General features: G+C 51.5%; 6 protein-coding genes across 6 annotated transcripts; 2 read left to right on the top strand and 4 right to left on the bottom strand.

Annotated features, from left to right (window-relative positions):
• Positions 1 to 740: 740 nt before the first annotated feature.
• On the bottom strand, positions 741 to 1,841 carry SPSK_06421 (Ran-binding protein 1; the record flags this gene model as incomplete). The annotated part of the gene is made up of 5 exons (XM_016733127.1): positions 741 to 916; positions 1,000 to 1,128; positions 1,192 to 1,453; positions 1,525 to 1,689; positions 1,809 to 1,841. 5 exons carry the CDS (start codon positions 1,839 to 1,841, stop codon positions 741 to 743), a joined length of 765 nt encoding a protein of 254 aa, XP_016592563.1.
• A 1,448-nt stretch (positions 1,842 to 3,289) lies between these two features.
• On the bottom strand, positions 3,290 to 6,160 carry SPSK_05922 (protein-serine/threonineeeee kinase; the record flags this gene model as incomplete). The annotated part of the gene is made up of 4 exons (XM_016732630.1): positions 3,290 to 3,699; positions 3,775 to 3,874; positions 3,949 to 6,052; positions 6,144 to 6,160. The coding sequence occupies 4 exons, from the start codon at positions 6,158 to 6,160 to the stop codon at positions 3,290 to 3,292; spliced, it is 2,631 nt and encodes an 876-aa protein (XP_016592562.1).
• Positions 6,161 to 9,857: 3,697 nt separating this feature from the next.
• On the bottom strand, positions 9,858 to 12,214 carry SPSK_05978 (glycyl-tRNA synthetase; the record flags this gene model as incomplete). The annotated part of the gene is made up of 2 exons (XM_016732686.1): positions 9,858 to 10,253; positions 10,316 to 12,214. 2 exons carry the CDS (start codon positions 12,212 to 12,214, stop codon positions 9,858 to 9,860), a joined length of 2,295 nt encoding a protein of 764 aa, XP_016592561.1.
• Positions 12,215 to 13,011: 797 nt separating this feature from the next.
• On the bottom strand, positions 13,012 to 14,329 carry SPSK_06312 (solute carrier family 35, member E3; the record flags this gene model as incomplete). The annotated part of the gene is made up of 3 exons (XM_016733018.1): positions 13,012 to 13,075; positions 13,146 to 13,966; positions 14,045 to 14,329. 3 exons carry the CDS (start codon positions 14,327 to 14,329, stop codon positions 13,012 to 13,014), a joined length of 1,170 nt encoding a protein of 389 aa, XP_016592560.1.
• A 4,724-nt stretch (positions 14,330 to 19,053) lies between these two features.
• On the top strand, positions 19,054 to 20,644 carry SPSK_06220 (dTDP-glucose 4,6-dehydratase; the record flags this gene model as incomplete). Its single annotated transcript, XM_016732927.1, has 4 exons — positions 19,054 to 19,087; positions 19,204 to 19,333; positions 19,499 to 20,034; positions 20,121 to 20,644. 4 exons carry the CDS (start codon positions 19,054 to 19,056, stop codon positions 20,642 to 20,644), a joined length of 1,224 nt encoding a protein of 407 aa, XP_016592559.1.
• Positions 20,645 to 26,085: 5,441 nt separating this feature from the next.
• SPSK_06298 (methyltransferase) lies at positions 26,086 to 27,447 on the top strand (the record flags this gene model as incomplete). Its single annotated transcript, XM_016733004.1, has 3 exons — positions 26,086 to 26,237; positions 26,345 to 26,681; positions 26,758 to 27,447. 3 exons carry the CDS (start codon positions 26,086 to 26,088, stop codon positions 27,445 to 27,447), a joined length of 1,179 nt encoding a protein of 392 aa, XP_016592558.1.
• Between the last annotated feature and the right edge of the window lie 269 nt (positions 27,448 to 27,716).

The raw sequence follows: 27,716 nt of genomic DNA, 5'->3' as shown, positions 1-27,716 counted from the left end.
GCTTGAACCCCCCGCCTTTCATGCTTTCAGTTGAAGAACAATGGTTGGCAGCTGAGCTTCCTTGGACTTAATAAACGCACATCGTTTCTTTTTTCTTGATTCGTTGTTCTTTTTATGTTCCGACGATTTAAATGACCCCTTTTTATATCAGTTGCACCACTATTAGGAAGTCGCACACATTGTATTAACCAACTATCTAGGTGTCGTGGGAACTTTGTTTCTTTTTGGTGTTTTCTCAGGTCCTTCCTTCATATACTGCGACGCGTTTGCAAATAACATGTGCCTTCTCACAAGGCTTGAGGAGTAATGTTTCCTGCTGAACCATCGTCTAACTGATCCTTATAGGCCCGTATTGAAGCAGAGGCCGCAACGGATCTGATAATTCGGCAGCTATATTTCGAAAGGATCAATGGGGGGCGAAAGGGTGGAGGAGAACAATATCGCAACATGGTCAGGGGGGGGTTTATGTTAGAATGAGAGATGCGTAGTGTTGATGTTCACTTTTGGAAGGCATGCTGCCGAGTTACTAACATGGCAGCATAAAGCAAGTGCAGGGTTTCATGTAGTGTCGAGGAGCTTGGCAGAAAACAGCAAATATGGTTTCGTGGGAGGTTGGGGGAGTTGACAACAAACATTGGTACCCAAGTAGAGCTTCTTCTGGCTGGAAGAAGTGTCTGTTTAGAAAAGTTCTTTTCTTTTCGCTTCTGCTAGAATGGGACACCATAAAGGGGCCCAACGCCCTATGCGTCCTTGGCCGCCTCAGCTGGCACCTCCGGCTTCTCCTCCTTCTTGGCCTCATCCTTAGAATCTTCCTTGGCCTCCTCTTCGTCATCGTCGTCGACGTCGCCGGAGGCCTCGGCGGGGGCACCGTTCTCAATCTGGGCCTTGATAAACGCGTCCTTGAACTGGTTGGCGTCTGAAAAACACATACAACGTTAGTAACGGGAACTGACGAGTATACAAGACACTAAACTGGGCAACCCAGAGACGGAGACGTACTGTCAGAGTTGGCAAAACGAATGGCGAGCGTCATGGCCTCAGCCTCGCCCTCGCTCACATCAGCAGCGGTGTTCCAAACCCAGCTGCGGTCGGAGCCAACATTGGGCGACAGGCGCATATCCGACAAAACTGAGAAGTGAGGTTAGTATATAGCGTCAAATTGTGTAGACAAGACCGCGTGGACAATCGTACCGTAGTGGTTGGCACAGACCTTGAGGGTCTTGTCCCGGCGCATGACTAGGCGAGTCTTGCCGTTTTCCTTGTGCTTCAGCAGGCGTACGTCACCCGTGCCGCGCTCCTTCCACTCGCTGGTTTCACGGACGAATCTGAACAGCTTGGCGCGCATTTTGAACGTCTGCTCCTCCGCCTCTTCGTTGGTCTTGACTTCGACCTTCTCGGTCAACCGGATAACGGGCTCGAAGTGGACATCCTCTGACTCGGGGACCTGATCGTCCTGGGCAAGAGGGAAAGTGTGTTAGTTGGCATGGTTGGATTGTGCAAAATCGAAATATAGGCAGTACTCACATCATCGCCACCGGCGGCCGCAGCAGCGGCAGCAGCTTCGCGCTGTGCCTTGTTGCTGCCGGAGACATCACCACGGTCCTCGTCGTCGTCCTTCTTCTCCTTCTTGGCACCACCGCCGAACATGGAGAACACGGCGGACGAAGTGACCGGCTGCTCCTCGGTAGTCTGTTGACAAGTGAAGATTTTGTCAGCTAGCATGTCCAACATGTGCCCATACCAAACGGCGAACACTGAATGCGCGTGAAAAGGCAGTGGTGAGACGATATAGCCTTTAGACAATTTACCTTAGGGACCTCTGTGCCTTCGGCGCCCGACATGATGGCTGATTTGAAAGATGTGAATCAAAAAATGGATATATTCGAAAAGTTATGGACAGCTGGCCGAAGCTGCAAGGATTTGAACGTGGATTTCGAGTCGAGGGAGAGTTTTGTAGGTGCGCGCGAACGGAGAGGAAGAGATGGTGCCTAATAGAGCTACTGTCAATATCCAATGCGACCAGGCTGCGTTGTGCGGAGTTTTCTTTCTCTTGCTCCTTTAGAGGTAGGGCATGCAAATCAAACGTTGTGTGGCAAAGGAGGTGGGTGGCAGCTCACCTTTTCCCAAATTGCGACTGTATGGGTTTGGTTGGTTTTTCTGGGTTCAGTTTTTTTTCGCTGTTGATGTTGGTTGTCCGGGGAAAGTTAAGATTGCAGAGTATGAATGACCCCTCCTTCCCCTCCTAAAAGCCGTAGTCCCAGATGTATGTAAAGTCTACCACAGCGCCACAGGAAAGTTGCTCTTAGCAGAGGTGGCAAGCAAGGGGAAGGCCTGACAATAAGGAGAGTGGCAAGGGGCCACAAAGACCACTGGTGGGTACCTTGTCAACCAAAGTCAGGGAGGATGGTACCTTCGTAGCAGGGGTTCCGGGATACTGACAAACAAAATGTTTGGATGGATCTGACCCACTTTACTTCACCGACAACTTCCTTCGCATGTTTGGCTTTCACGATGAAAACCTGACAACTTTGATAATGCCATAATGTATAAGCGATAGCATTCAATCGTCAGAGCAAGAGTGCGATGTAGAAGTTCTGGTCTACATAATTTCGAAAGAAAAATTCATGCGGGATCCCGGCCTTAGTATTATTCCCGCTGTCCATTATGCTTCCTCTAAGATAGAGGCATGGCGCAAATTATATTTAAATTTTACTTGAGATAGTGGCAGTCCTACGGTAAAGTCACTTCTAAAACCCCATCAAGTAGAAAGAACAAATAAAAAATTGTTGTTTTCCGAATTGTCTCGATATATGGAATGGGAAACAGCCTTCTTGAGATCCTGTAACGCCCTCCCACCCTCCAAAAGTGAAAAAGACGAAGAAACGAAGAAACTGCACAACGGCAGCGGAGAAGATGTGTCAAGTAAAAATGAAACGAAAACAGATGCCGGGCAGATGACAAGAGGGAATGAAACAGCGATCAAAAGAAAAGGGAATACCAAAAGGAAAAACCAATGACAGCATAGAATCGACCACAAGGATTGGCACACGCATGCAATTGACAAGTGTATATGAGCCGCGAAATGAGGCAAGGGCCAAATGACGACGAGAGTGATGTAGAACGAAGAGGGAGGGTGCGGTGGTTGAGAAGAATAGAAGGTAGACAAAAGCCAAAACGAACTGCAACAAAGCAACGGAACCTGTAGTTGAATGACATGGACGAAACGACGAAAGAAATAATCAAGTGTCAGTTCTCCACCTTCGCAGGAGAAAATCTTATAGTTATGCTTTTACTTCGCGTGCTTCTTGAATGCAAGAAGGTCCGAAAGGCTACCAAGTGGGCAACCGTGCTTCAAGAAGTCGTGTTCAAGGAGCTCCTGTGACGAAGCTCGGCTCGTGACATCGACACACAGGCAGACAGACAGAAATGCTTTGAGCTCCTTGCTGAGCTTCTCAGGCTTCTTGAGGCGCGGCGTTCCGTTGGTAGCGATCAAATACAGGGCCTTGAGAGGCTCCTCGTTCAGGTAAGGAGGCTCGGATTCGATCATCTCAATAGCCATGATGCCCAGAGACCAGATGTCGACCTTGGGGCCATACTCCTTTTGCTTGACAACCTCGGGTGCCATCCAGTACGGAGTGCCCACCATCGTCGCGCGCTTCTTCTTAGTGTCGGTGAGCTTGGCACAAAAACCAAAATCGGCTGTTGTACTTAGTTAGCTCATCTTCGCCAGATTCTTGAAGTAGCATCCAACTTTTGTTTTTGTTTGGTACTTACTGATCTTGACATTTCCACGAGCGTCAAGAAGAACATTGTCGCTCTTGATATCACGATGAATGATATCTTGAGAGTGAAGATGTCGAAGACCCCGGCAAGTCTAGAAGTGATTTGTTAGGTATGTCGATTAAAAATGTTGACTGTTGAATAGCAAAGAAACACGGTTAATTGTACCTCAAGGCAGATAGTAGAGATCTGATCTTCAGTAATGACTGGATTGTTGTCGATGACGTCTGTTAGGGCGCCACCCTCCATGTACTCCATGACGACCCACAGCTCAGAGTTGTTGTTGCGAAGGAACGCATCAAGGAAGTTGACAATGTTGCGGTGCTTGCTGTCCTTCATCACCATAATTTCGTTGACAATCAGCTCTTTTCTGGGCTGGTGTGCAAGGTCCATTTGCTTAATAGCAACCTGAGCCCGGCTGCCCTGTTCACGAAGGATGGTGCGTGCAACGGGCGAAACGGCGGTTTCCTTGACCTTAGCGACATAAACCGAGCCAGATGCACCCTGGCCAATCTTTTTCTGTTTCGAGTACGACAAGTTTGGGTCGTCCTTGGAAACGGCCTCTTTGAGGCGAATCATGACCTCGTTCTCCGACATTGTCGACAGGCGAACATCCTGCTTCCGCTCCGGTGGCGGTTTGGCAGTCAATGCGGCCTCTGCAGCCTTGACGCCGTCCGCTGGCTGGGCAGCCTTGGGGCCCACATTGAGAGGCTTCACAGGTGCAGGTAGGCGTGATGGCGGCTGGCTCTGTTGCTGGCCATTCGCACGCGGGGTGCCCGAAGCAGTCTGGTTGCTAGCTGGGTAGCGCTGAGCGGTGGCTTGCTGCTGATCTGGGCGTGTCTGTATACGTGGAGCCTGTCCCGGTTGACCAGCAGGGGGATCACGCGAAATGGGCGGCGGAGCACCACCCTGAGTTGGACGTTGAGAGCCACCTGCGCTGGAGGGCGGTGCTGGTGCGGGACGCTGGGCGCGCAAACTGGTAGCCTGGGCCGGCTTAGGGGCCGGCGGCGGCGCACGGCTGGGGTTGAAGCGGTCCGTTGAAGAGCCTGATGAGCCACCGGAAAACCCGCCGAGTTCTTGCTGGGCCAAAGGAACTTTCGTCTTCGGCAATGAGGCGTTGTACGCCTCCAGCTCTCTGCGGTTCTGCTCTTCCATTTCCATCATCCGCTGCCGCTGAGCTGTCTCGTACTGCTGCTGCTGCTGCTGCTTCTGGCGTAGATCATCTTGCTGGGGTGACCCATTGTTCACGTAGTTGCTGGCCATGTTTTGCATTTGCTGGCGCTGTTGCTGAGCCTCCGAGGCAGAAGGGCGGACATGTGCGCCGCCCTGAGCAGGGTTCGAAGATGGGTAGTTGTTGCTGGGGTTGCGAGTTTGCATAGTCTGCTGCATAGTCTGGGCGGGTTGCATTGGACGGGGTGGTGCGACTGATGCGCCACTTGAGTAGCCGAGTTGTTTGTTCTGCATGGAACTTGCTGGTGGAGTTGGCGTCAAGCTCGAATACTGATTGGGGTTTTCGGCACGCTTGGTTAGGTCGGAATAGAAGTCGAGCACCTCGAACACGGCCTGAGGATTGCGCTCATAATCTTCCTTGGTAATGGCGGATGAGTTGAGCAGCTTGGACCACTCGGGCGGCAGGCCGACAAACTCGCCGGTCTTGGGGTCGAAACCCACGTGGACAGCATGGGAGAAGTTGGTCGGGTTGCTCACACCGCCCATTCCGGGACAGCGGGCGTAAATGAAGTCGATCCATTCGTACAGATCGTCGTCGCTCTTTACGCGGATCTGGAGAGTTCGAATGGAACCATCGTCGTCGCCAGGGCTTGTTGATGATCCGTTAGAGTGACGCTTGATCTCGAAAATGGTACCGGCAGCTTCGACTCGGCCGACATTGATGACGTCTTTGAGAAACAGTGTGTATGAGACCTTGCCGCCTTCGACCTTGTGGAAATCAAGCGCCTCCTTCCGCAAGACAAGAAACTTTTGCTTCCACGGCTGGATGAAGTTTTTGCTCTCCTTAACTTGAGCAACGCCCTCTTTGATCACAGCAACACCCCCTTGGCCGTCAACATTGGAGTTTTGACGACCGAGCGGGAGCGAAATTGTCGAACCGGAGTACGTTGACGAAGCCGAGCGTTGAATGGGCGAGCTAATTGTCAGACCAGACAGGTTGGACTGGATGCTGGACGTAGGCGTCAAGTTCAAGCGCGGTCTGTCCGTTGGTGGACGGGGCGCCGGGCCTGGGTTCATGAACTGCCCGGTGGTATAGATGCTACTAGATTTCGAGCCCGGTCAGTCGTCGATATATTCATCACTTGCGCGATGCAAGGCCGCTCCAGCGACACAGAGAGGTGTATGCTACTTACCCGTTTTGTGTAGTCATTGTGACGGCGGTGATATCTGGTGATTAAAAAAAGGAGAAGCTAGAAACAGGCCGAGAAAGATAGGGAGGAAAGCAAAACGAAAATGTCTTTCCTCTACTGTTTGGACGACGAGTATCCAAGAAAGACTGGAAGAACGACTATGCAAAAGTAGATATCGACGAGCCGACTTGAGAACAAACCCCAACGTAGCCCGCCGAACGAGAACGGCGTCCTTTGAGAACGCAACGGAGAGGTGTGAAAAGCGACAGGCAAGGGGGATAACGGATGTTGTTCGTTGCAATCGACGAAGCGGAATGACGTTGTCTGCCTTGGTGGTCTTTGTGAACCGGGAGTTGGAGGAGTGATAAGCAAAGAGTAGAGCCTTGACTTTGGACCTGGAGAGGCGGTTTTGAGCAGGTCGTCCCGCGTGCAGTTTGGTCGCGAGCAAGAACAGTCTCAAGCTAGCATTGGTCGAAAGAGCGAGCCAGGAAGCACGCAGCGGGAGGGAACAGAAGACGGGCGGAACGGCGGCGACGCTGAAAAGCAGATGGCTTGGTCTCGAGAATTGGCAAGATGGGAGACGACAAGAAGTGAGAAGAGACAAATGATGCGGGATTGAATGTAGAGGAACGAAGGGAGGCGGTGGACAAGGCGGGTTTGCAAAAGAACGCTATGGACACTGTCGTTGTAGTCGGACGAGAACGGCCAGAGGTTGCTACTCTCGTTTTTCTGGTTTCTTCTTGGTCTGGGAAGAGCGAGGCTGTAGGCAATGAAGCAGACAAAGAAAGGTCGGGCGGTGACAGGAAAGTAGTTGAAAGAGAAGCAAGTAGGGCGACTGACCGAATTGAGAAAGAGCCCGTGTTTCTCTCACGGTCGAGTTGTACGGTCCTTTTCTGGGTGATTCGTTGCGGGCGCCGTTGGGCTTTTCTCTAGTTGGTGGCCGGAATAGTGTGCGCAAGTACATGTACTGGGCGGTGGAGAGAGAAAAGGAGACGAGCGAGGGGCGGGTGGGAAGGACCATGGCCGACAGGGGAGATTGTCGGCGGGTGAAAGCACACAACCCAACGAACCAGGGGTCGTCGTAGTGGGTGGATAAGAGGGGAATTGGTGGGTGGCGGCAGCGGCTGGCCGGTGGGCGTCAGGTTAGCGTGAACGGAGACTACTCCGTACTAACGGAGGAGCAACTTATCAACAGAGACAAGGCACAGCGTGGAAGGTGGAAAGTAGCCTGGCGTCTGTCAGAGGCCGCGCTGAAGGATAGATGTTGCACTGGCTACTGGCCAGCCATAGAGACAACTGGATTCTTATGAGTAGGCGTTGCGGTGAGGTCAGTGAAACAAGGTCCCCCAGTAGAGAAGGGGGTGTGCCCCAGTTAATGTGCTACATCCGAGCACCCCTCATCCCTTGTGGTTCGTTGTGTCGACGACCGCCATCGACAAGTACCCCGCTATGTGCAAGCGGGGCATGGCGCAAAAAAGGCACGAAAGGAGGGGGTTTGGCTAAGGGCTTCTACCCCTTGTTCCTGCAAAGACGAGTCTAGGTTGCTACTTGATAGAAATCAGACCGTTGTTTGCTTTTTTTTTTGGATCCCCTAGGTTGACGCGCCAAATTTTCGTTTCCTGTTTGGACTTTCTCGCTCTGTACGCAGTAATATTCCGTACTATTGCAGAAGATGAGGAAGACGCACAGAAGGAGGTGGGCAATCTCGACAGTCTCGGAATGTTTTGTGATCTGATCATACGATGCGATGTACGATACTCAGCTACCATGCCACGACGTTCTCAGCACTCACCTCTGGCAACTTTAGGCTCCCTCATTTGCCTCGCACAACACACCCGTCCGATACATTTATGTCCAACCGTACAGACGTCGAAAGTGTAGCCCAAGACGGACGCAACCGTGATCTGTCGTATAATCTTACATTCCTAATCTGGCCAGGCATGGCTACTCGGGTCCAGGCCATTCTCGGGCCGCTTGCACAAGCTGGAGGCGGGCTCTATTTCAGAATTAAGGGGCTGTGATATTTACAAAGTATCTCCTCGAAATGTTTCACAGTCAGCCAACGGTCGGCTACTTTTCATGTCACAGCAGCGCATGTCAACTAGCCTATTTGGTCCTTTTTCTGGTCGAAGCGTCTTCTTTAGCCTCGAGGCCTGCTTCCCTTTGGCTCCTCGGAAGGTGAGTTGCATGTATAGAGACTCTGCGCTCCATTTCCGAGCCATGAAATGCCTTTACAACGACCCATTCTTACCCGTGTCTGCTGCCGAGGACGACGCGACAATGCCTTCTTCACGGCTTCGCTTCCTGGAAACAAATGCGAGATATGGTGCTTTGTATGGATGGTTCCGTACGACATGTAAACATTGTCACTGTGGTGCTACGCTGGTGGTTCCCCGTCGATTGCCCATGCACCCTTGCGCGCTACGTGTGTTTTTAAATATCGTCCATGAGCACGTTGCATTCTTTTGGCAGCATATCGAACACATATTACTAACTGTAAAATAGTCATCTTGATGCTTTCACCGGCTTACGTAACTGCGTGCCTGCACGCTGATTCTGAACGTTGGAAATGGGAACCAGTATCAAATATTAAAGTTCCTTTTATTGTCGCGCACGTGTGGGCAACTTGCTGGTATTGCAAAGCCACCTAGTCTGAGCAGACTATTTAGCCGCGCCGCACAAATCGGGAGCTGGAGGGCTTGTTTTATGAGAATCGACGGCGTGCAACCTGACAGGAGGCTGGCAATGTGGCAAGGTTAAGAGCATGCAGGCAATGCGGCCGACGATCAGAACGAAAACTTCCATGCATGAGAACTTTGCCATCCTCGGCGGTACAGAGAGGGAGGGTTCAGCAGCAGGAACCTCTGAGGAACAGAAAGGGAAAGAAGCTTTTACTTTCGTGCCTGCACACTGGGCTACCCCAGGACACTTCGTCTCCAATCTGCGGATCGGGTTACAGGTTACCAGCTCCCGCCCCTGTCCGTCAGCACGGACACTGGCCGAGAGTCCACGCACGTCATGTGTTTCTACCCTGATGCCGAGTTGGACGCCCTCTTGGATCAACGTTTCTAGAACTGCCATGGGTTCCCATCTTTAAAGATCTACGGTCGATTGTATCAGAGTCGTACGATACTCTGCCTTTTTCTTCTGCCGGCTGTCCGTCAGATAAAGCCGTTGAATAATACGGAGAGAAGACATACAAATGGATATTCAAACCGACCGGGTGACGGAAGATGAGAATAACGGGCAGCGAATGAAGCTGGAATAGACGAGGCTGTGCTTCTTCTCTGGTGCAATCATGTATACCTTTGCCACCCTGGACCAGAGCAGCATAGATATGCTGGCAATATGAGAAGTAGCTCCAAGTATGAAGGCAGAGACGAGAGCAAACTCACATGATTTGAGCTGGGTACCGTGTTCCTACGTATCTTTCCAAGCCTGCTGGGCCAACTTCTACAGTTTACGGAGCCGGATGCTTTTGGCAACTCGCCTGATGAACGCCGTGTTAATACCATCTCCCGCAGGTGGCCAAGACATGGTATAAGGCGTAGTGCTATTGCGAATGGAGGTTCATCCTGCAGAGTAACCCACGTAGCTTCCTTACACATATGTTGTAGGAATGTACTCCTATACATTGCGTTTTCCCCGCTGCTCAACGTTGCGTTCGTATATGGAAAATCTATTATATTTTATAACAACCACTCCCAACCGTTTTCTTTAACGGACGGGGATTTCTGTCTCCTGCGACTCAAAAACCGGTAGCTCGGCCTGAATATCCTTCCACGTCTTGGTGCCCTTGGTAAGGGCCTGGATTGCCTCCAGAATCTTGTCCTCCGAAGCACGCACCTGCACTGTCGAGTCACGCTCACGTAGCGTTACGGAGCCATCGCTGACCGTCTGGAAGTCAATGGTGACACCGAAGGGTGTACCCAGCTCGTCGTTACGGCTGTACCGCTTACCAATGCTGGCGGTGGAGTCATCGACACGGCTGGCCACGCCCAGGGCGCGCAGCTTCTGTGACAGGCCACGCACAATCGGCTTGAACTCGTCCTTGGAAGAAATGGGCACGATCAAGACCTTGGTCGGCGCAACGGCTGGAACAAAAGAAATGACCTAAAAAGGACGTTAGTTATAGAAGATTGTGAGGATAATAAATATTTCGTGTTGTAACGTACACCGCGAGCCTCGTCGCCGCCGTCGGCGCCACGCGACCAGTAGTTGTGCTCCAGCAGCGAGTACAGGATGCGGCCAATACCAAACGACGGCTCAATGACGTTGGGTGTGAACTCGCGCACGTTCTCCGTCCGCTTCGTGAACTCAATCGCAACCAGGTCGCTCGACACCTCGGCCTTGCCGTCAGCCACGCCGGCCACGTCAAGCGTAACGGTGCCATTGGCTTTAAGGTCTTTGGACAGGGCCTCGAGTTTGTCCTGCGAGAGGGCCAGCAGCGCGGTCTCGACGACCTTGGCATCCTTCTTGAAACGGGGACCGAACTTCTTCTTGTCAATGTCCACCGTCCACTCCTCAATCACCTTGGGCGTCTCGAGGCGCTGGCGCACAATCAGCGGCGCGCCTGTCTTCTTAGCATGCACCGTCAGATCGTAGGCGCTGCGGTCGGCACAGCCGACGCACTCGACCCAACCGGCCGATGTGAAGAGCTCGGCGTCCCAGCAGTCCGTGGCATAGTGGGCCATCTCGTTGGCCATGTGCTGGCGGAAGCGGATCTTAGTCTGGTCGACGCCAATCTTCTCGAGGAACAAGTGGATGCGGGCCAGGAAGTAGCCGAGCGTTTCGTTGTCAACCACACGATCGCGTACGGCAGCGCCAATCGTCAGTGTGCGAGGTGTGGTCTTGCCAGACAGCTGCGTATCGCGGTCGAGGAGCACGAGCTCAATGTTCTCCACCTCGTGGAAGCGGTGGTGTTTCTTGCCGCCCTCGGGGTCGACAAAGTGCTCAATTTCGGCCAGCAAGAATTCGCGCACTCGCAAAAGACCTGCGCGGGGTGAGATCTCGTTGCGGTACGACTTGCCAATGGAAGCCGACGCAAATGGCATGGACTGCATGTTGAACTCGAGCAGTTTCGAGAAGTTGAGGAACTGCCCCTGCGCCGTCTCAGGGCGCATGTAGCCCTGCAGACCGCCGCTGGGGCCAATCTGCGTGCCGAACATGAGGTTAAAGGCGACAGGTGGCTCGGGCTGGATGCCCGTGGCCGGGTTGCGCAGATCGAACTTTTTGATCAGCTCGCCAAGCTGCTCACCGTTGTAGTTGTCGATCTGGGCCAACGTCTCTTCGTACTCCTGGACGACGGCGTCCTCAAGGAGCACGGCCTCCTGGCCCTTGCCCTTGAGCTTCTTCTTCTTCTTCTTGGGGTCGTCCTTGGCAGCCTCGTCGACTTTGTGGCCGCGGGCCTCCTTGTTGCCGTTGAGGCGCTGCTCGAGGATCTCCTCGACAAAGTGGTCGGCGCGGAAAATCTCGCCGCTCTTGGAATCCTTGCACATCCAGTCTGCAAACTTGTCGACGTGACCACTGGTTTTGAGCACCTCATGGGGTGTCAGCACCGTGCAGTCGACCTCCAGCATGTCCTCCTCGAGAATAAAATGCTTGCGCCACAGGTCGACAATATTCGCCTGCAGCGCACAGCCTGGCGGGCCGTAGTCGTAGAGACCGGAGACGCCGCCGTATATCTCAAACGACGGCGTGTAGAACAGGCGCCGGCGCAGCATTGAGTCCAGAACCTGCTTGTCGAGGGGCTGGCCCTTGAGCGTGGTGGCCGTTGTCGTCATCTTGGTAGCAGCAGGCTGTAGCCGGTTTTTATTCTTTTTCGTTTTCTTGTCGCACGCAGTGACGGTCGGGTCCGTGGATGGGGCAGAGGACGTCGAGAAAGTGCCAATGGCTCGTCGAAGGTCGAATATGAGAGGTCTGTAGCTGTGGCGGCCTTTATGGGCACCGGGAACGGCGAAGCTGCATGGTGATGCTAGTGCGGAAAACCTTGGTTGCCGAACGAGGGGCGACGAAGTTATAAGTCCAAGACCAGCCTGCGCAGAGTAAAGACGGCGAAATGCAAACGACCGCATCAATTGAACAGTGTTTGGTGATCGGAAGTGTGCTGTCTCTTGTTGAGTTGCAAGTGAGTCAGTCCGGGCTGTTCCAGATAAAAAGACCTCCTTGGCTGCGTCTCGAACAAATTTTACAGAGTCAGTCGTAGTCACAGTGGTGCCCTATGCGCTTCACCAAAGCTCTGGCAGGTCCCACTCCACGCTACCGTCGAGGGGCACGCACCGCAAAGAAAGGCGACTGCTTTTAGGCCACGGAACAATTAGATGCCGTTGCTTCTGAGTCTTTTGACTCACTATCGTCCCGCCCTCGGGGGCTGCTCGCGCGACGTTTCAAAACCTACGTATTTAATTAAACCAGTTCATATTCAACGAGACGAGACGTTGGCACATGTGACAGTTTCTTATGCCTCTCAACGCAACTTGAATACAGTTCATAAAATTTCTTCTATTCCTTACACATGTCCCGTACTCTCACTGTTTTCTATATGTGCTAGCAAAATAAAGTAACCAGGTCCAGAAAAATACGGCCCGTCGTTTGTATATCCCCAAAAGACTATATGCTCAGTCCTGCCGTTTCCAAACGCCATAAAGAGAAGACCCAAGAAAACATAATTGAAAAAGTACAATTCAGTAGGACAAGTAAGACAAAAGAAGGAAAGCGCGAGAAAAAGGCGCAACAACACAAAAGCAAGCTACAGATCGAGATCACGGACACTTTGTTCCTCGCACGGCGAAGTCGTCCCTCGTCAGCACGGCTGAGGTGTTGTTAATACATTACAGCTCTCTTTTTTTGTTGATGCCATCGTTGTCGTTATTTACTGGCCTCTGGCAGTAAGGGCCGCGGCCTTCTGCTTTTCCTTGATCATGACATAGGAGTAACTGGTGTTGTCAGCAAATGGACATGTATGGAATCAACGCCGTTCACAAATGGAGCGGAAGGTTAACGTACGCAATGATGCCGCCGACGGCAATGAAAACACCCAGGACAGACTTGTCACCGACCGAACGACCAGAAGTGGCCCAGCCGAGGGCAATGATGGTGCAAGTCTTGAGATGGCCAACAACCGTACTTGAGACCGGACCAGTTTGGGCAATGATGAAGAATTGGGAGATATTGATCAGCGAAGCAAAGGCACCGGACATCAGGATCATCACCCAGCGGCTGACAGGGACAGTGCTCCAGGTCGGGAAAGTGTCAATGAATGGAATGACGTAGAGCAGCAGGAATGCAGAGACCGGGGCCTGGTTGAACAGCAGCTGCATGCTGGACATTTGCAGCTTGCGGTGGAAACTTGAAATCCAGACCGTGTACAGAGACGATGCGAAGATGCCGGAGAAGGCGAAGATGATGCCAAGCGAGGAGGTTGTCTTGACGTTGGCGTCAGCCGCCGGCAGGGAGTCGTAGTAGGACACGATGCCGACACCGAGGCAGGCCGGAACTAGGGCAGCCAAGGCAAGGCGAGGCAGCTTCTGCTGATACAGGACGAAGTTCATCGCGGCCACGGTCGGGGTCAGCAGGATGCGGGCCACCTGATAGAACGTCACCGAGGAGAAAGCGAGAGACAAGTTGGGCAGGATGACGTTAAGGGCCATGGCAACAGACAGCGGCATGATCTCTGTGATGGTGACACGGCGGGGTTGGAAGAAGGCGAACCGGGGACGCGACAGGACGTAGAGCGTAAACCATGTAATGGTGAAGTGGAACGCGGCGAACGTCAGTTGCGCAAGCTTGAGGGATGGGTCGGAAAAGATGGCTTTGTTGGTGAACACCTACAAACACGCTTGTGTTAGAAAGCTAAGCTGGAAATAAAAGTACTGTAACCATAGCGAAACGGGGTTGCCACTTACGATGCCGATGGTCGCCAGGGTGTTGATGGTTGTCCACAGGACAGTGCCGAGCCAAGCAGGCCGCTTCGGCTCGACCTTTTCAGCCGTCTCGGCGGGCAGCAGACCGGCATTCTCGCGTTCGTCACCCATTTCCATCTCTTCCGGCACCTTTGTGCGTTCGCTCTCCTCGGAGTTGTTGCTGTGATCTAGCCGAGCAAGCTTCTCGTTCTCATCGCGCATCTCGATGTCGTTATTGGATGTGAACGATGCGGAGGCGCCTTCCGCGCGATCGTGGTGTTTGGCCATTGCGAATAACGGCCAGCGAGAATTATCGTAATGACTCTCGGTATCAGAGCTAGGGCTATCCAATGGGAATGGGAGCGAACGGAGTAATCGTCGATAAATGCTTCGAGCAGGCCGACGACACCAATCAATGCTCGGAAGAGGTAAAAGCAGCAAAGGATATTTGAACCTCCGAGTTGGGCGTTGGTTCACGGTATGTAAGTGCAGTTCAAAAATAGTCGACGTGGGTAGATAATGAAATGGAAATGAAGCCCAAAACGACAAGTTTGCAAGGTAAACGGGAGGAAAGAAAAGACGATAGAAACGAACCAAAAAGGATACGAAAATGCTGAAAGGGAGAAGGATACACAACCGTTCGGGCTAAGATGCAGTTGAGACTGGAAAGGAGGTGTCGGAAAAGCGAAAAAAAAAAGGACCTTTCTAGGAGCAGCGACGCGCTGGGTGAGAAAGTACGTCAGACAAATCAAAGTATCCGATACAACCAAGGGATGAACCAGTCCCGCTGGGCGGCGTCCCTTAGTAGAAAGGGCAACTAGCGCGTAGCGAAAAATAGGGAGCGTAGCAGAATTACAAGGGGAAATCTGGCCGTGCTGGGTCTAGCGCATAAGCCTTACTGCCCATGACAGGGGCGGGAGTTAGGGCATGTGGGGGGCCTGAAGACAAGTACACGCAACCTGCCACCGGACGTTGTATTGAACCTGCGACTCGTGTTGCGTCAGCACCAATTGTCGACGGAAGAACGAGAGGAAGGGGGGGGTGTCATGCTGTGAAGTCTAAACACGAGAACAGTTGCATGGATTGTAGTTGCTGATTCTGAGTGCGATCAACAGAACCCAAAGTGCCTCCCCCTATTCCTTGAATATGCACCATCGCTTTTCACGAATCAAAGCCGCCTCAACGATTTACGACCGCAGCTCTATTCCTACGGCCGCGACTCGTCCGACTGATATTGCTGTCTTGTGCCTGTTTCTTACACGTAGCCTGGCCACTGTTTACGACACTGTTGGAATAGTAACACAAATGCGGATCGTGTGTCTTACTCTTGTGAGATATGCGAAGCGCGAGTAACGGTGAAGTGGCACGTTGTTTCGCCGCTGGCTGCAAACAGAAGTAGGCGAAATGGAAGTCCGTGGCCAGGAGTCTGGTTGTTCCTGGAATTTTTTAATTGGGGCTAATGATCCTAGCACCATGGTGTCTGGGTCATTTTTGTCACATAAGGAATGCCAAGCGCTTTCGTCCTAAGGAACAGCGAACATTTACGAGACCACCTCCTCTGACCTCGTCAGTGCAGATACGAGGTATACACAGTGCGGAAAAGATTGCTTGTACTGTACGGTTGACGGGCGTCGAGCATGTGCGACTGCGCAGAGGTGATCCGCGAAAACAGGAGTAAGTACATTCGTACACTGGCCGACCGGTCAGTTGAACCACAAACTACTCTCATGAAGACGCAATTTATAATGTACTTGTAAATTGTGTATATACGATGGGTGAAGTATGTTGCACACCGTATTGATTTTTTTTATTTGCTTCCCCCCACGATGGCTCGGCCTGGAAATCAATACTCCGTAATTCAGTCTGTTGATGCAATGCCGCAGACTAGACCTTATATGGGACAAATAGGGGCTGTTGCAAGGATACAGGAGAAATTGAAAATGGGCCCTAGACGGAACCTTTTTAACATAAAAAAAACCAGCCACTTTCTTCGAGCGACCTTCTGATATATGGTTGCAGTTGCCAAAAAAAATGGTGTATGAAATGACTTCGAACAGACCGTGTTGCCAGAGCCTTGAGAAAATCATTTTGAGATGGACCTGCCAAATTATATTGTCTCGGTAATGTTGTCATCACTGAAAACCTAAACTTAAAACTACGATGTGAGGGATTACTCCAACTCCGAAAGCAGCGTGTCGTCTCCTATTAGAGAGAGCTTGGTCGTAGTCAGCACTCTGTTTTCGAAACTGACTTTCCAAGTAAGTGTTGTATTAATGTCCCATACAGTGAGCAAACGAGTGTGGCGTTTCTCAGCTGGTACTACGGGCGACTAAGTCGACTTTTCGCCATCTATTCATATTCGACCACTAACGATTGCGGTTTTTTTTTTGTTCTCTCGTTGGAACCCAAGAAGCCACGGTCAAGCTTTTGCCGCGAGGACGCTCTTATTTTGTGCCTTGCCTCAAAAATCACCTTATGATTTTCAATGGGCGTCGTCTTTTGAAAAGGATCATGACATTGCGAATTTACAAGCCGATCGAAAATGAATTGACGGAACAGCACATGGATTGTCGGCAAGATACCCCGGCTGTGCTGATCATGGCGGACATCCTGACTTCCAAGTTCATATTTCTTTTGCTTGCTTTGGAACTACCACAGTCAACCTGTTCAGTGCTGCGAGTGCCCATAAGTAAGACCTGTAAAAGGTTTGAATGTGTGCATCGTATGCTGGCCCTCTCCTTCTCAACCCCCATGGCTTCGGTAGTGGCTCGCACTGGTCCCTATTTACAGCGTGGTCTCGACCGTCCTTGGTCGTCACGTTTTTGGTTGTCACAATGTCGTGTTTTTGTCCTATTTGCCGAGTATGTCTGTACTCGTCCTACCACAGGCCACCACCCAGTCTGCCAGTGCGACTTCCCGGCCTTGTGTAAATTGCAAGCTCATGGTACCTTTGTCTTGACCGCCACACGTTGGAAGCGAGCACTATTTGCCTCGCACGAATGACAAGCTGGTGCCTGCATGCATGCTGTTCGTCGTCCTCGTTGACGTTGTCCCTGTCTGTCTCGGCGCTGTCTCACCCTCGTGTTTTCCTGATGGTGCATTGCTTTCCAGTTGTCTTCCTGTCTTGCTCCCCTGCGAGGGGAGACTGCGCAATCACCTTCGCAGTCATTACTACGCCATTGTCCATTTCTGCTTACGGCTAGAGAAACCTGCCGACTACCACCATGTCTGGGGAAGTGTCTGTGGATTGTGAATGACGAATGACATGAGGGCGTTCCGGGTCCCTACAGAACGTCGTACGACATACATTCCTGCCCATCACCAACCCACAAGGTAAGGTCCCAACTGCGGTTCAAAAGTTTAATTACTGCCCCCTTTCGTATGTTCTTCATTTCGCCAAGCACGAGGCTGAAAAAAGTGACTAAAAAACTTACAGCAAAAGAGGGGCTGACATCAGAGGAACCCTGGTGCTCGGTACGACCATACGTAAAGCCACGGGTTGGCGCATTAATTCGTATTCATCTTCCTGGGCGCAGCAGTCACGAACAAAGTTCGCCAGGCATCAGGGTTTTTTAAACACTGCATGTCGTCGTCTTACGCCATATATCGTCCTCGTTTTCCTTTCTAATGCTATTATGCAGCTGCGGGTTCTCCATATTGACACGCCACTCTTGTTTGTTACTTCCTGCGGATGCAGTCCTCGTCTCCCTTCCTTCACTTTCGTTTTGTACCCTTTTGTTATTTGCCTTGGGTTCGTGCCAAGTAGGCTGGAAGAAGCCGCAGACGACCCTTTCCTCTAATCGCCATTGGTGTGTGCCTGACAAGAAAAATATAAAAAGCACTAGAACGGGCCCGTCGTATGTGACGGAGAGTAGCGCCATTGTATTTGTAGTGGATCGGGGGCCATTTAGCAGCCTCTATTCTTGCGCCTCGTCATAAAATAAAATCCTAAATAGAAATGTACAGTCGCACTAGTATTCTCGTAAATAGGGGTTTTATTTCTCGCCTCCCTTCCGACAGTGTCGATCACGCCCTGTCCTCTTTCACCGTTTCTTACTCACTACAAAAGTACGAGCTTTGCTTCTGCCTCACAACACGTCGCCTGTTAATTGGAAAGCCATACGTGTCCCGTTCTCACTAAGTCGTACGCATGCGGGTACCCCGAAATATTTCATACGTTCGGTAGCGCTGGGCGGGAACCATCGCCAGATTCGGTATCATCTCTGACCAGTGGATGATGAAGGATGCCCTTCATAATAGCAGAGGCAGGAACAGTTGTCACTTTAAGTGCGATGATTGCCTTCACGTTGTAGAGACGCCATTCGCTCGTTCCGTTCCTCAGAGCCTTATGTCGAATTTACAAACGTAACTTATCTTATAATATCCCTTTTTCTTGTGGCGTCCTAAAATACGTTTGTCCCCTCGTGCTCGCTACTTTCCAGCCCTATTATTTATCTTTCAACAGGGCTCTCAATCCTTTATTTCGCTCTGCCATTTGACATATTCTGTAGTGTCCTTTCTTGATCCTGCCAGCATCTCGTTCCACCTTCGACTGTCGCCTGGTAACGCCGTACATCGTACATTTTCCAGGTACGTTCCTTCAGCCTATGGAGTGGACCTGGCGCTGAGACAAGGGTTCCTCTTGAGCAATGTTGCTCTTCGCCTTTTCCGTCTGCAAGTCTTGCAAGGCCTTGGCCTGGCCATATCTTACTGGATCTACCCCCCTGGCCTGCTGCTAACACTTTTTTCTCTGCGCAGACTTCAGCTTCCAAGTAAAAGAACCCCCCCCCCCCCCCAAGAGCAGTTGTCAGAAACCCACAATTCTGCTCCTGCCCCTAAACCAATACACGCCAACAAATTCAGCGCGCCCGCCCCGCCGAACCTGTCCTCTATCGCAGCTTCCCCCTCCTTTTCCTCCTGCATCTTTCCCCAACTACGAATTTCTCTGCATCACCAACTTCAGACGAACCTCTGTTACCGTTTGGCAAGCTCACAATCTCCTTTCTTACACAATGGCTTCTCCTCTGTACTCCAATGGCCAGGACAGTACGTTTCCGCCCCTATTGCGTGTGGCTCTAGTTTTTTATGAATCTGGGGGCAGCGCCCATTACCCCTCCCAGCAAAAATAGCAAATAAACTGACCTTCACCGCTCCTCACCCAGCTGGCCGTCGCGCAAACTTCTTCGAGGAGTTCGGTGTCTGGAAGGATGCTCCCGTCCTCACTGGTAGCACCAAGTTCGAACCCCTTCCTGATGTCAAGAACATTATGATCACGGGCGGCGCTGGCTTCATGTATGTCCTGTCTCTTCCCGCTTTTAGAGGGGCCGTCCCGCTTTCAAGAACGCTTGCGACGGCCTTGGAAGTGCATCGTCCCTTTTACTACTTCTCGCACCTCGGTTGAAATGCAAAAGCTTCATTGTAGTGGCAACAATGGATGTGCTAAAACTCGTCCTATAGTGCTTGCTGGCTTGTGCGCCACCTTACCATCACCTACCCCAACGCGTACAACATTGTCTCCTTTGACAAGCTTGACTACTGTGCGTCCCTGAACAACACACGCGCCCTGAACGATAAGCGCAATTTCACTTTCTACCAGGGTGATATCACCAACCCCTCAGAAGTTGTCGACTGCCTGGAGCGCTACAACATCGACACCATCTTCCACTTTGCTGCCCAGTCCCACGTCGACCTGAGCTTCGGCAACTCTTACGGTTTTACCCACACCAACGTCTACGGCACCCATGTCCTGCTCGAGGGTGCCAAGAAGGTCGGCATCAAGCGCTTCATCCACATCTCCACCGACGAGGTGTACGGTGAGGTCCGGGATGAGGATGATGACCTGCTGGAGACCAGCATCCTGGCCCCAACCAACCCCTACGCTGCCAGCAAGGCCGCCGCTGAGATGCTTGTCCACTCCTACATGAAGAGTTTCAAGCTGCCCGCTATCATCGTCCGCAGCAACAATGTCTATGGCCCCCATCAATACCCTGAGAGTGAGTGTTTCTTGTCCCAGCAAAAGACTGCCTGCCCCGCCCCTCTGTTTTCCCCCTATTGAGTTGTTTACTGACCACTGTTGCAGAGGTCATCCCCAAGTTCACCTGCCTGCTGAACCGTGGTGAGCCCGTTGTTCTGCACGGTGACGGTAGCCCGACACGCCGCTACCTGTTTGCGGGCGATGCTGCCGACGCCTTCGACACCATCATGCACCGTGGCGAGATTGGCCAGATTTACAACGTCGGCTCGTACGACGAGATCTCCAACTTGGATCTGTGCGGCCACCTGCTGAAGCAGGTCGGCATCCCACATGACACCCCGGAGGAGTTCAAGAAGTGGGTCAAGTATACCCACGACCGCCCATTCAACGACCACCGCTATGCTGTGGACGGCACGAAGCTGCGCCAGCTTGGCTGGGAGCAGAAGACCAGCTTTGCCGACGGCCTGCGCATCACCGTCGACTGGTACAAGAGATTTGGTGAGCAGTGGTGGGGCAACATCGGCAAGGTGCTTAGCCCCTTCCCCGTTGTCGTCGACCGCCTTGTTGTTTCCGATAAGGAGCCCATCTCGGACAGCCCGCAGCCGAACGAGACTTCCAAGACTGCTTAAACAACCGAATGACCTAGAAAGGCGCAGTCACTTTGCACTCCTCATGAGACAAATGGAGTCTTTCCGCTGTCGATAGTCAAGTGCAGGTGAACTTTGGCGGCTAGGCGCAGTTTGGTAACAAGGCTACTTAGAACCTCCCATCTCTCTCTGGAAGTGGGATACGCCAAAGTTACGAATTGCCTGGTATGGTAAAGGAGGTGAGCGGCCTGCGCTGGCGGGCCAAAGAAAATTATAGACATGATGTGGTGTGAAATAAGGAGGGAGACGCTGTGAGTTGGGACAGGCTAGATGACTATTTCTTGGTCAGATCGTTTTGGGTATATCGCACTTGGGTTTGGGTGAGGAGGAGCTCGTCCTCTTTATTTTGTCGATGCATATAGCTTCATTTTGGACAGAAGTAAACCTTGGTGTAGACTTTTGTTTGTTTTGCTTTACTTCCACCGTTCTTTTAAATTTGATTTCTGGAACTTCAATAGACTTCTTATATATCCTCCCATTGTATATAACAATTATTGGGAACCCGACCAACGACGCGTATTATAAGCTGCTCATGTATTGCACTTGTGCGGCTTTCCCGAGATACCGTGTCACTATTTGTGATACCTGTCGTTGTGCGCATAAAAGCTTTTGGAGGTGCCGGAGAACCAACGGGCTAAGTCCCATATGGCTTGACGTACGTAAGTCACTGCGACCTACACTTCCGACCTGTCTTCGAGCCCACATTAGTTGTGCCTCGTCCTTGACCTGGATGTCATCGTTTTTGCCATACTAGGACCAAGTTGGATAATCTCTGAAAATCTCGCACGTGTGTAAAGTTATCATTAGACACTGCGGTCGGTATTTTTACCATACTGCGATCTTGTTGCCCCGGTCTGTTTTCATCTCCGCTTCATCACGACTGTCCTACATACCCTCGATCAAAAGGCCCCGGCGACTTCCCTGTGCTCGGTGAGTGAAACGCCATGCCACACTCCCTTCATTTCACTTCATCTGTGCTCTTTCGCATCGTTCTTTTTCTTGTCGCCTGTGGGCTGGCATGCGTCCCCCAGCATGAGCTGCCCGAGATAGTGTGTCTGTACTGCTGGATGGATTTATGGAAGCCTTTTCTGGCTTAGCGTCCTCATCTGGCAATCAATACTATGTTCGTAAAGAAGAAGAAACTACAGCACTTCAATGGCGGAGTGCTTGAGATCTTTCTTCCTGGCCATTACGACCCATCGACTTCTTTTAGAGCTGGTGCGGAGTTTCTTAATCGGCGTCAGCGTTGAACCGGTGACACTTTTCTTCCATTGACTTTCTAAATCTGTCTCTGGGCCGCGTACGGCCTCAATTTGAACTGTTGCTATATTTTCAGGCCGGTGGGTGATAAGAATTGTCGAAAACGAGACAAGACACGGGGAAGATAGAGTCAGTCGGGCGTCTGAGGGAGAAATCAAATCCGAGTCGAAGATTTTCTATATTTAATTTATCGCGTCAGACCCTTGCGGGCGGCACGGCTCCCAAGAAAGGGGAAATATCGAAACAACGACACGGAAACACAGATGAAAGCCCAGATTGCCGTATGTTTGCAATTCTAGTCAGACCTGACTAACGTCCAACGGGCTCGGGAAGCCGCGAGCAAGACCCAGTGTGTCGGGAGGAGATGAAAAGGAGATGAAAAGGGGCCCACACAAAGAGCCTAGGGAAGAGGAGGAGAGGTGGGAAGGAGAGTAAGGACAGTCTTCCGCTCCACGAGGTACGTCGAACCATTGGTTTGTTTCCTGTTCTATCTCTGGTACTGAACTTCAAGACCTGGGTTGAACCACCGAAGCGATGCCGCTCGGCCGTTTTACCTAAAAAGCCTCCCGTGGTATGTTTTGTGTTGCAATATCCGAAGCGTAACCATTTTGTTGGTCAGTTTTCGACACCTTTGTTACTATCTTTAGTACCACTCCGAATCACAGCGCCAGACTTTTCTTTCAGCGCATTAGCAGTCTTGAACCACCAGCTAATTACATGAGCTTCGTTGACGGTCCGTCTTCGCTCCCTGAACAGCTGTTTTCCAGCTCGACCTGTCGCTTTTTGCTGCCATAACTAGCAGAGGCTAGCCGAACCGCACCTGGCACACCGACTGATTGTCAGCCACTCGAATGGTCGATCTAGTTCGCGTTTGTATAATCTCCATATAGGCTCGCTTGTTTGGTAAATGGCTTTTCAAAATGACATGTGGCCACCATTATAAGCACCGTCAGATTGTCCACTTGGACGGGACAGCAACTTTATTAGAGCGTATGAATATTCCTCGCAAAGTACTGAAGATGCCATTAGGGCTTGGCCTGTAATTACTTACTTATGTGTACCGGAACAAGTACGACATACTTCTTCGTCTGATGAAATACGGATGTACATAGATTCGTAATGCTGCTTTGGTTGCATAGAAAACAAACATGCAGGTTGTGCTTTCCGGCTTCCCCGTTCGGTGTCTTTCTGTTCCTAATGGGATTTCTAGGTTGCTTTTGTCCCCGTTCTCTTGCAGGATGCATGTCCCAGGATACAAGGTCGTGGGTCTTTTTGCTTTCTTTTTCTGCCTATTCCATTTTTCGTGCTGACCAGCCCTCCGGTATCCGCCCGATGTGAGAAAGGGATCCCACTTCATAAGAATATGGCTTGGGATCTTTGCACAAAACAAGAAATCCACTCCCCACAAACACGGCGCAGATTCTCGCAGAAGCAGAAAGCAACTTGAAATCGTCGATTCGTGTTGAGTGACACCGTTAAAACCTGTCAGCTGGAAGTGGCATCGACGATTGGCCGACACAGCATGCACTGTAGTCGCCGTGTGGCCCGTAGTTTTGGGTGGTAAGGAGAATTACTGTGTTATATGTCGGTCTCGTTCTGTAAACGTAATACTGCTCCTTAGAACGACAAAGTATCGTTCGTCGTAGCGCTTGACACCTTAAGGGCAGACTGAAGATCGAAACAGAAATATGCACTAACATAAGTGCCCTAGGGTAGACGCGCCGTCCTGGCACCAGGCCAGGGGCGGGCGAACAGAAATACCGCCAAGGCAACACAGGAACACAAGAGACCTAAAATGTTGACAACGTCGAAGGCGAGTTTATTAGTGTGTTTCCCGGCTTTGCGTCCGCCAGCAGGGATGGCCGAGAAGGAGACTTTCCAGGTCCTGGTATTGTGCACATAAAGGGCGATCGATGGGGAAAGGGGCCATCGAGTGAAGCAAAATCGGGGGCGAGTAAGGAGTCCAGAGTGGAAGGAACGACGGACGATACACATCAGACGACGGCTACAGAAGTTCGGAGACATCGTAGATTAACGGCAAAGTAATTACGAGTGAGAAGCGGAGGACAAGCGTATTGCGACAACAACTGTGAGAACGGGGTCCAGAGCCTAGTTCAACCTGGGTAACTTGCCGTATGAAGCAAGAGAAAGAAAAGTGGACCTGCTGCGACTCCTGCCCCACATCATCGCCCCCAAAACGGATCACAGCTTTGGCACATCTCGCCCACAGGCCCCTGTTCTCCATTACCGTTTCGTGCTAGTGCTGCCAACGTGTTCAGCCAGAGCGCAAGAGCTGTCTGTTGCTTCTGTTGTGTCTGTCGTGTTTTTGAAAGAGTGCGTGAAAATGATGCTGAAATGAGAGACAAAGTGCTCCGTAGCTGCGTACACGCTTCGACGTATACCTGGCTGTTCCTCAGTCGTGCCTGCCTTCCTCTACGGGACGTATCCGCACCGTATTTGGCAGTTACTTGTTTCCCGTTGCTCTCATATCGGTTACTGAGTGATCAGCTTCCAAACCGAGGACCAACCTCGAAGCTACAACATTTTACGACATTGCATTTTGAATTCCATTTTACAGCATTTCGTTTCACCAAACTTCACTAGCATCCCCCCGCCCCCAACTCTACTTACCCAGTCCCAGCTTGCCCAGGAACAGGACCCTCTTTGTACGCTACCCATTCACCAATCTCCCCCTCCAGTGGCCGCACTAAGCTGCTCCTGTCCTGTCGTAATGACCAGGCCTGGGCCAGGCCCCCCTCTCCCCTCTCAGAGCAAACCCAGGAAATCCGAAGACTCCCAGGACATACCCAAGAAATTTCGTTCGGGACCGGAGCCGTTTTTGCTTTTCATTGCGACGTGAGCTCCGCACGACGACCTACGACGTGCTGCATATTGAGCCGTGCGGCGTTATTGGCTCCCTGTCTACGACGTATCCTGCGCTCTTCGACTGGGCCTTGCGTCTCCATTTTCTTTTTGCTTTTCTTTTCTTTTATTTTTTTTTTCATTTGGACCGGTGGCCATTCGCTCCCTCTTTTTATTTCTGGTTCTTTTTGTTTTGTGGTCTTTGCAAACTTACACCTCTTATTTACCTGGATGGTCGGCAGCCTGCATCCTTTGCCCGCGTCGTTGTGCGCTTGACTTGCCTTTGTTTCTTTCACGAATCTTTGTTATGTCTGTTAGTTTGTCACACTTCCATCTTTAATTGCCTCGTTGGTATCCAGATCTCGTCTCCCCAAACGTTTCGACTGTCATCACAGGATCTTCTCAATCTCCAGCAAGCCCAGACGACTCTTCCCGATTTGCTGTACCTTTTGTCTCTTTCCGTTCGTCTCAATTTTTCGCCACAACCGAGACACGAAAGCCTTTCCCCTTGTGCGATCTCAGTCAACCAATTGCGCTCTTGTTTGCGACTCGCCTCGCACAAGGCCACGGATCTTTCCCCGAACTACAGCTTTCGTGTACATCTGCTTTTCTCCTCACGCGTCAGGCCATTTGCCGTCTCGGCTCGTTCTGATCTTGCGATCGTTAACTTGGCAACGGTATAATCTCTCTGGGAGTAAAAAAAAAACACTCCCACAAGCATATTGCGTTGGTTCAGCACCTCGGACTTGGGCGAGCGTTGCTCTTCTTATCCTGTCGCAAGCGGTGGCGTTTGGCCACCGGGAATACCTTCACGACATTTGCGCCAGAACAACGGAAAGAGTCGGGCTACGTACGTGATCTTGGGAAAGGACTAGGAACGGAAATCCACAGGCTTGGAAACCCCAAACCCGGGCCTGGAACCCACCCATCTTTTTTGGAGTGCAATAAAGCTATCCCGACCGCGGCAGGAGATGCAAACGAGCGATATCAACACCGTTTCTCGCCCCCATGGATCAGAGCAGCAAAGCAACCACGGGCAGGAAAAGGGTCAAACAGTCGGCAAAGGGCCGACAGCAACGGAGGAATTGACCACGGATAACACGTTCACAAACAGAACCGACAGCGCCACGGGAGAACTAGTAATCGACAAGGAACAGCCAGGACAGCTAGGCCATCAGGAATTAGCAGCCCCAAGTCGAGCAGTGGGAAGTAGTTTGCACAGTGGGCTTAGCATATCTGAACATATCTCTCTCCTTGTCGACGAGATACGCATAGGTGAGGAATTGGCCGACACAGCAAACATGCCGCTTCCCGAACCAGATACAGACGTACATGAGAATATTCTCGAGGTGGACGATGAAGACGGCGAGTCGGCGGAGCCACACTATGCTGCCAGCGTGTACCCCGTGATTCCAGTTCGCTCTCGGGCCGGGAGATTTGACGCAGCGACGATGTAAGTGCTTTCAAATCGATATGCGCCTCTAACTAACCGAGAAGAAACGCCACGCATCCATTGGCTCGCGAACTCACCTGCTAACTAAAGCTTCTTCAATATCATAGAAACTCTTCTTCTCGTTCTCTTTACGAAGAAGAACTCGACTACGTCATGGAAAACGGCCGCCGCTACTGCGGCGACTACATGTTCCCAAATGATGACCTGGAACAGGACCGTCTGCGCGTTGTCCATCAAGTGTTTTTGAATGTGTTTAACTTCGAGCTCACATCCGTACCGCTCCAAGATCCCAGACATATTCTTGATATTGGTACTGGGACTGGCGAGTGGGCAATCGGCATGGCCGAGCTGTATCCTACATGCGAGGTCGTTGGCGTGGACATCTCAGCTATCCAGCCCACAGCTGTGCCTCATAATGTGTTTTTTGAGATTGACGATTGTGAGGTAAGCTATCATCTGTTCTTGAATTCTATTTACCGACTACTTGTCGATCGGACAATTTTCTGACTGGCGATACCAGGTTGAATGGATGCGCCCCGAAAACACTGTGGATCTCATTCATCTGCGAGATATGGCAGGCGCCTTTGAGGATTGGGATTTCATTTTCCGCGAGGCGCTTAATTGCCTGAAGCCTGGGGGTCATATCGAAGCCCTTGACTTTCACGACCAGACAGGCCAGACACACCATTTCCTCTCTACTTTCCCCGCCGACGCCCAGATACACTCCTTTGCCCGCGCTATCGACGAAGCTTCTATCAAAGCAGGTCGGCGTCGTGGCACACACCACCTGACGGCCGATCGTCTTGAACGCTTGGGCTTCGCCGATGTCAAGATTTCCGAACACGCCATTCCGCTAAACGCCCATAACGACTCTGTCGCCAAAATGTGGCTCATTGCCTGTTTACATACGGTCGAAGCCGGCTCATTGCGCCTTCTCACAAAATACCTCGACTGGGACCCTGCTCATGCTTTGGAAGCATGCGAGGAGGTCTGCCAGGAGATCAAGGCTAAAGCCTTAGACCGCTCCGCACCACCCAACAGCCTACAGATCTCGCTTCGCGTTCTGACCGCCCGGAAACCCACCGCGGAAGAACTGGCTCATCTGAAGAGCAGCAACGAAGGAGGGCCGTCTACCGCTAACCCAAGTGTCAAGAACGGCACTGTCGTCGACGATAGCTACAGCGGATACGGAAGCACCATTGGTGCATAGTTTCACCTGCACCGGCACATTGCGGCTTTTTTGTTTTCGTTACTTCTTCATGATTGCTCATTTTCCAGGGCTGGCCTTCACTTCTCATGCCGTTCTTTGGCTTGGTTCACTTTTTTTTCATTATGCTTCTTTGTGACATATTCCTTTATCGTTTCTTTTGGTTGCTGCCGAGGACCAGGCTTTGTTTCGGTTGCCTTCATTTTGATGCTTCCTGCTCCGAACTCTGGTACTCGCTAACACGGGAGGGTCTCTTCCATCTGCTGGCTCGA

Source organism: Sporothrix schenckii (assembly GCF_000961545.1).
Source record: "Sporothrix schenckii 1099-18 chromosome Unknown Cont38, whole genome shotgun sequence".
NCBI lineage: Eukaryota > Fungi > Ascomycota > Sordariomycetes > Ophiostomatales > Ophiostomataceae > Sporothrix > Sporothrix schenckii.
Note: the sequence above shows the minus strand (reverse complement) of the source record. Positions and strands in the feature narration are given on the sequence as shown.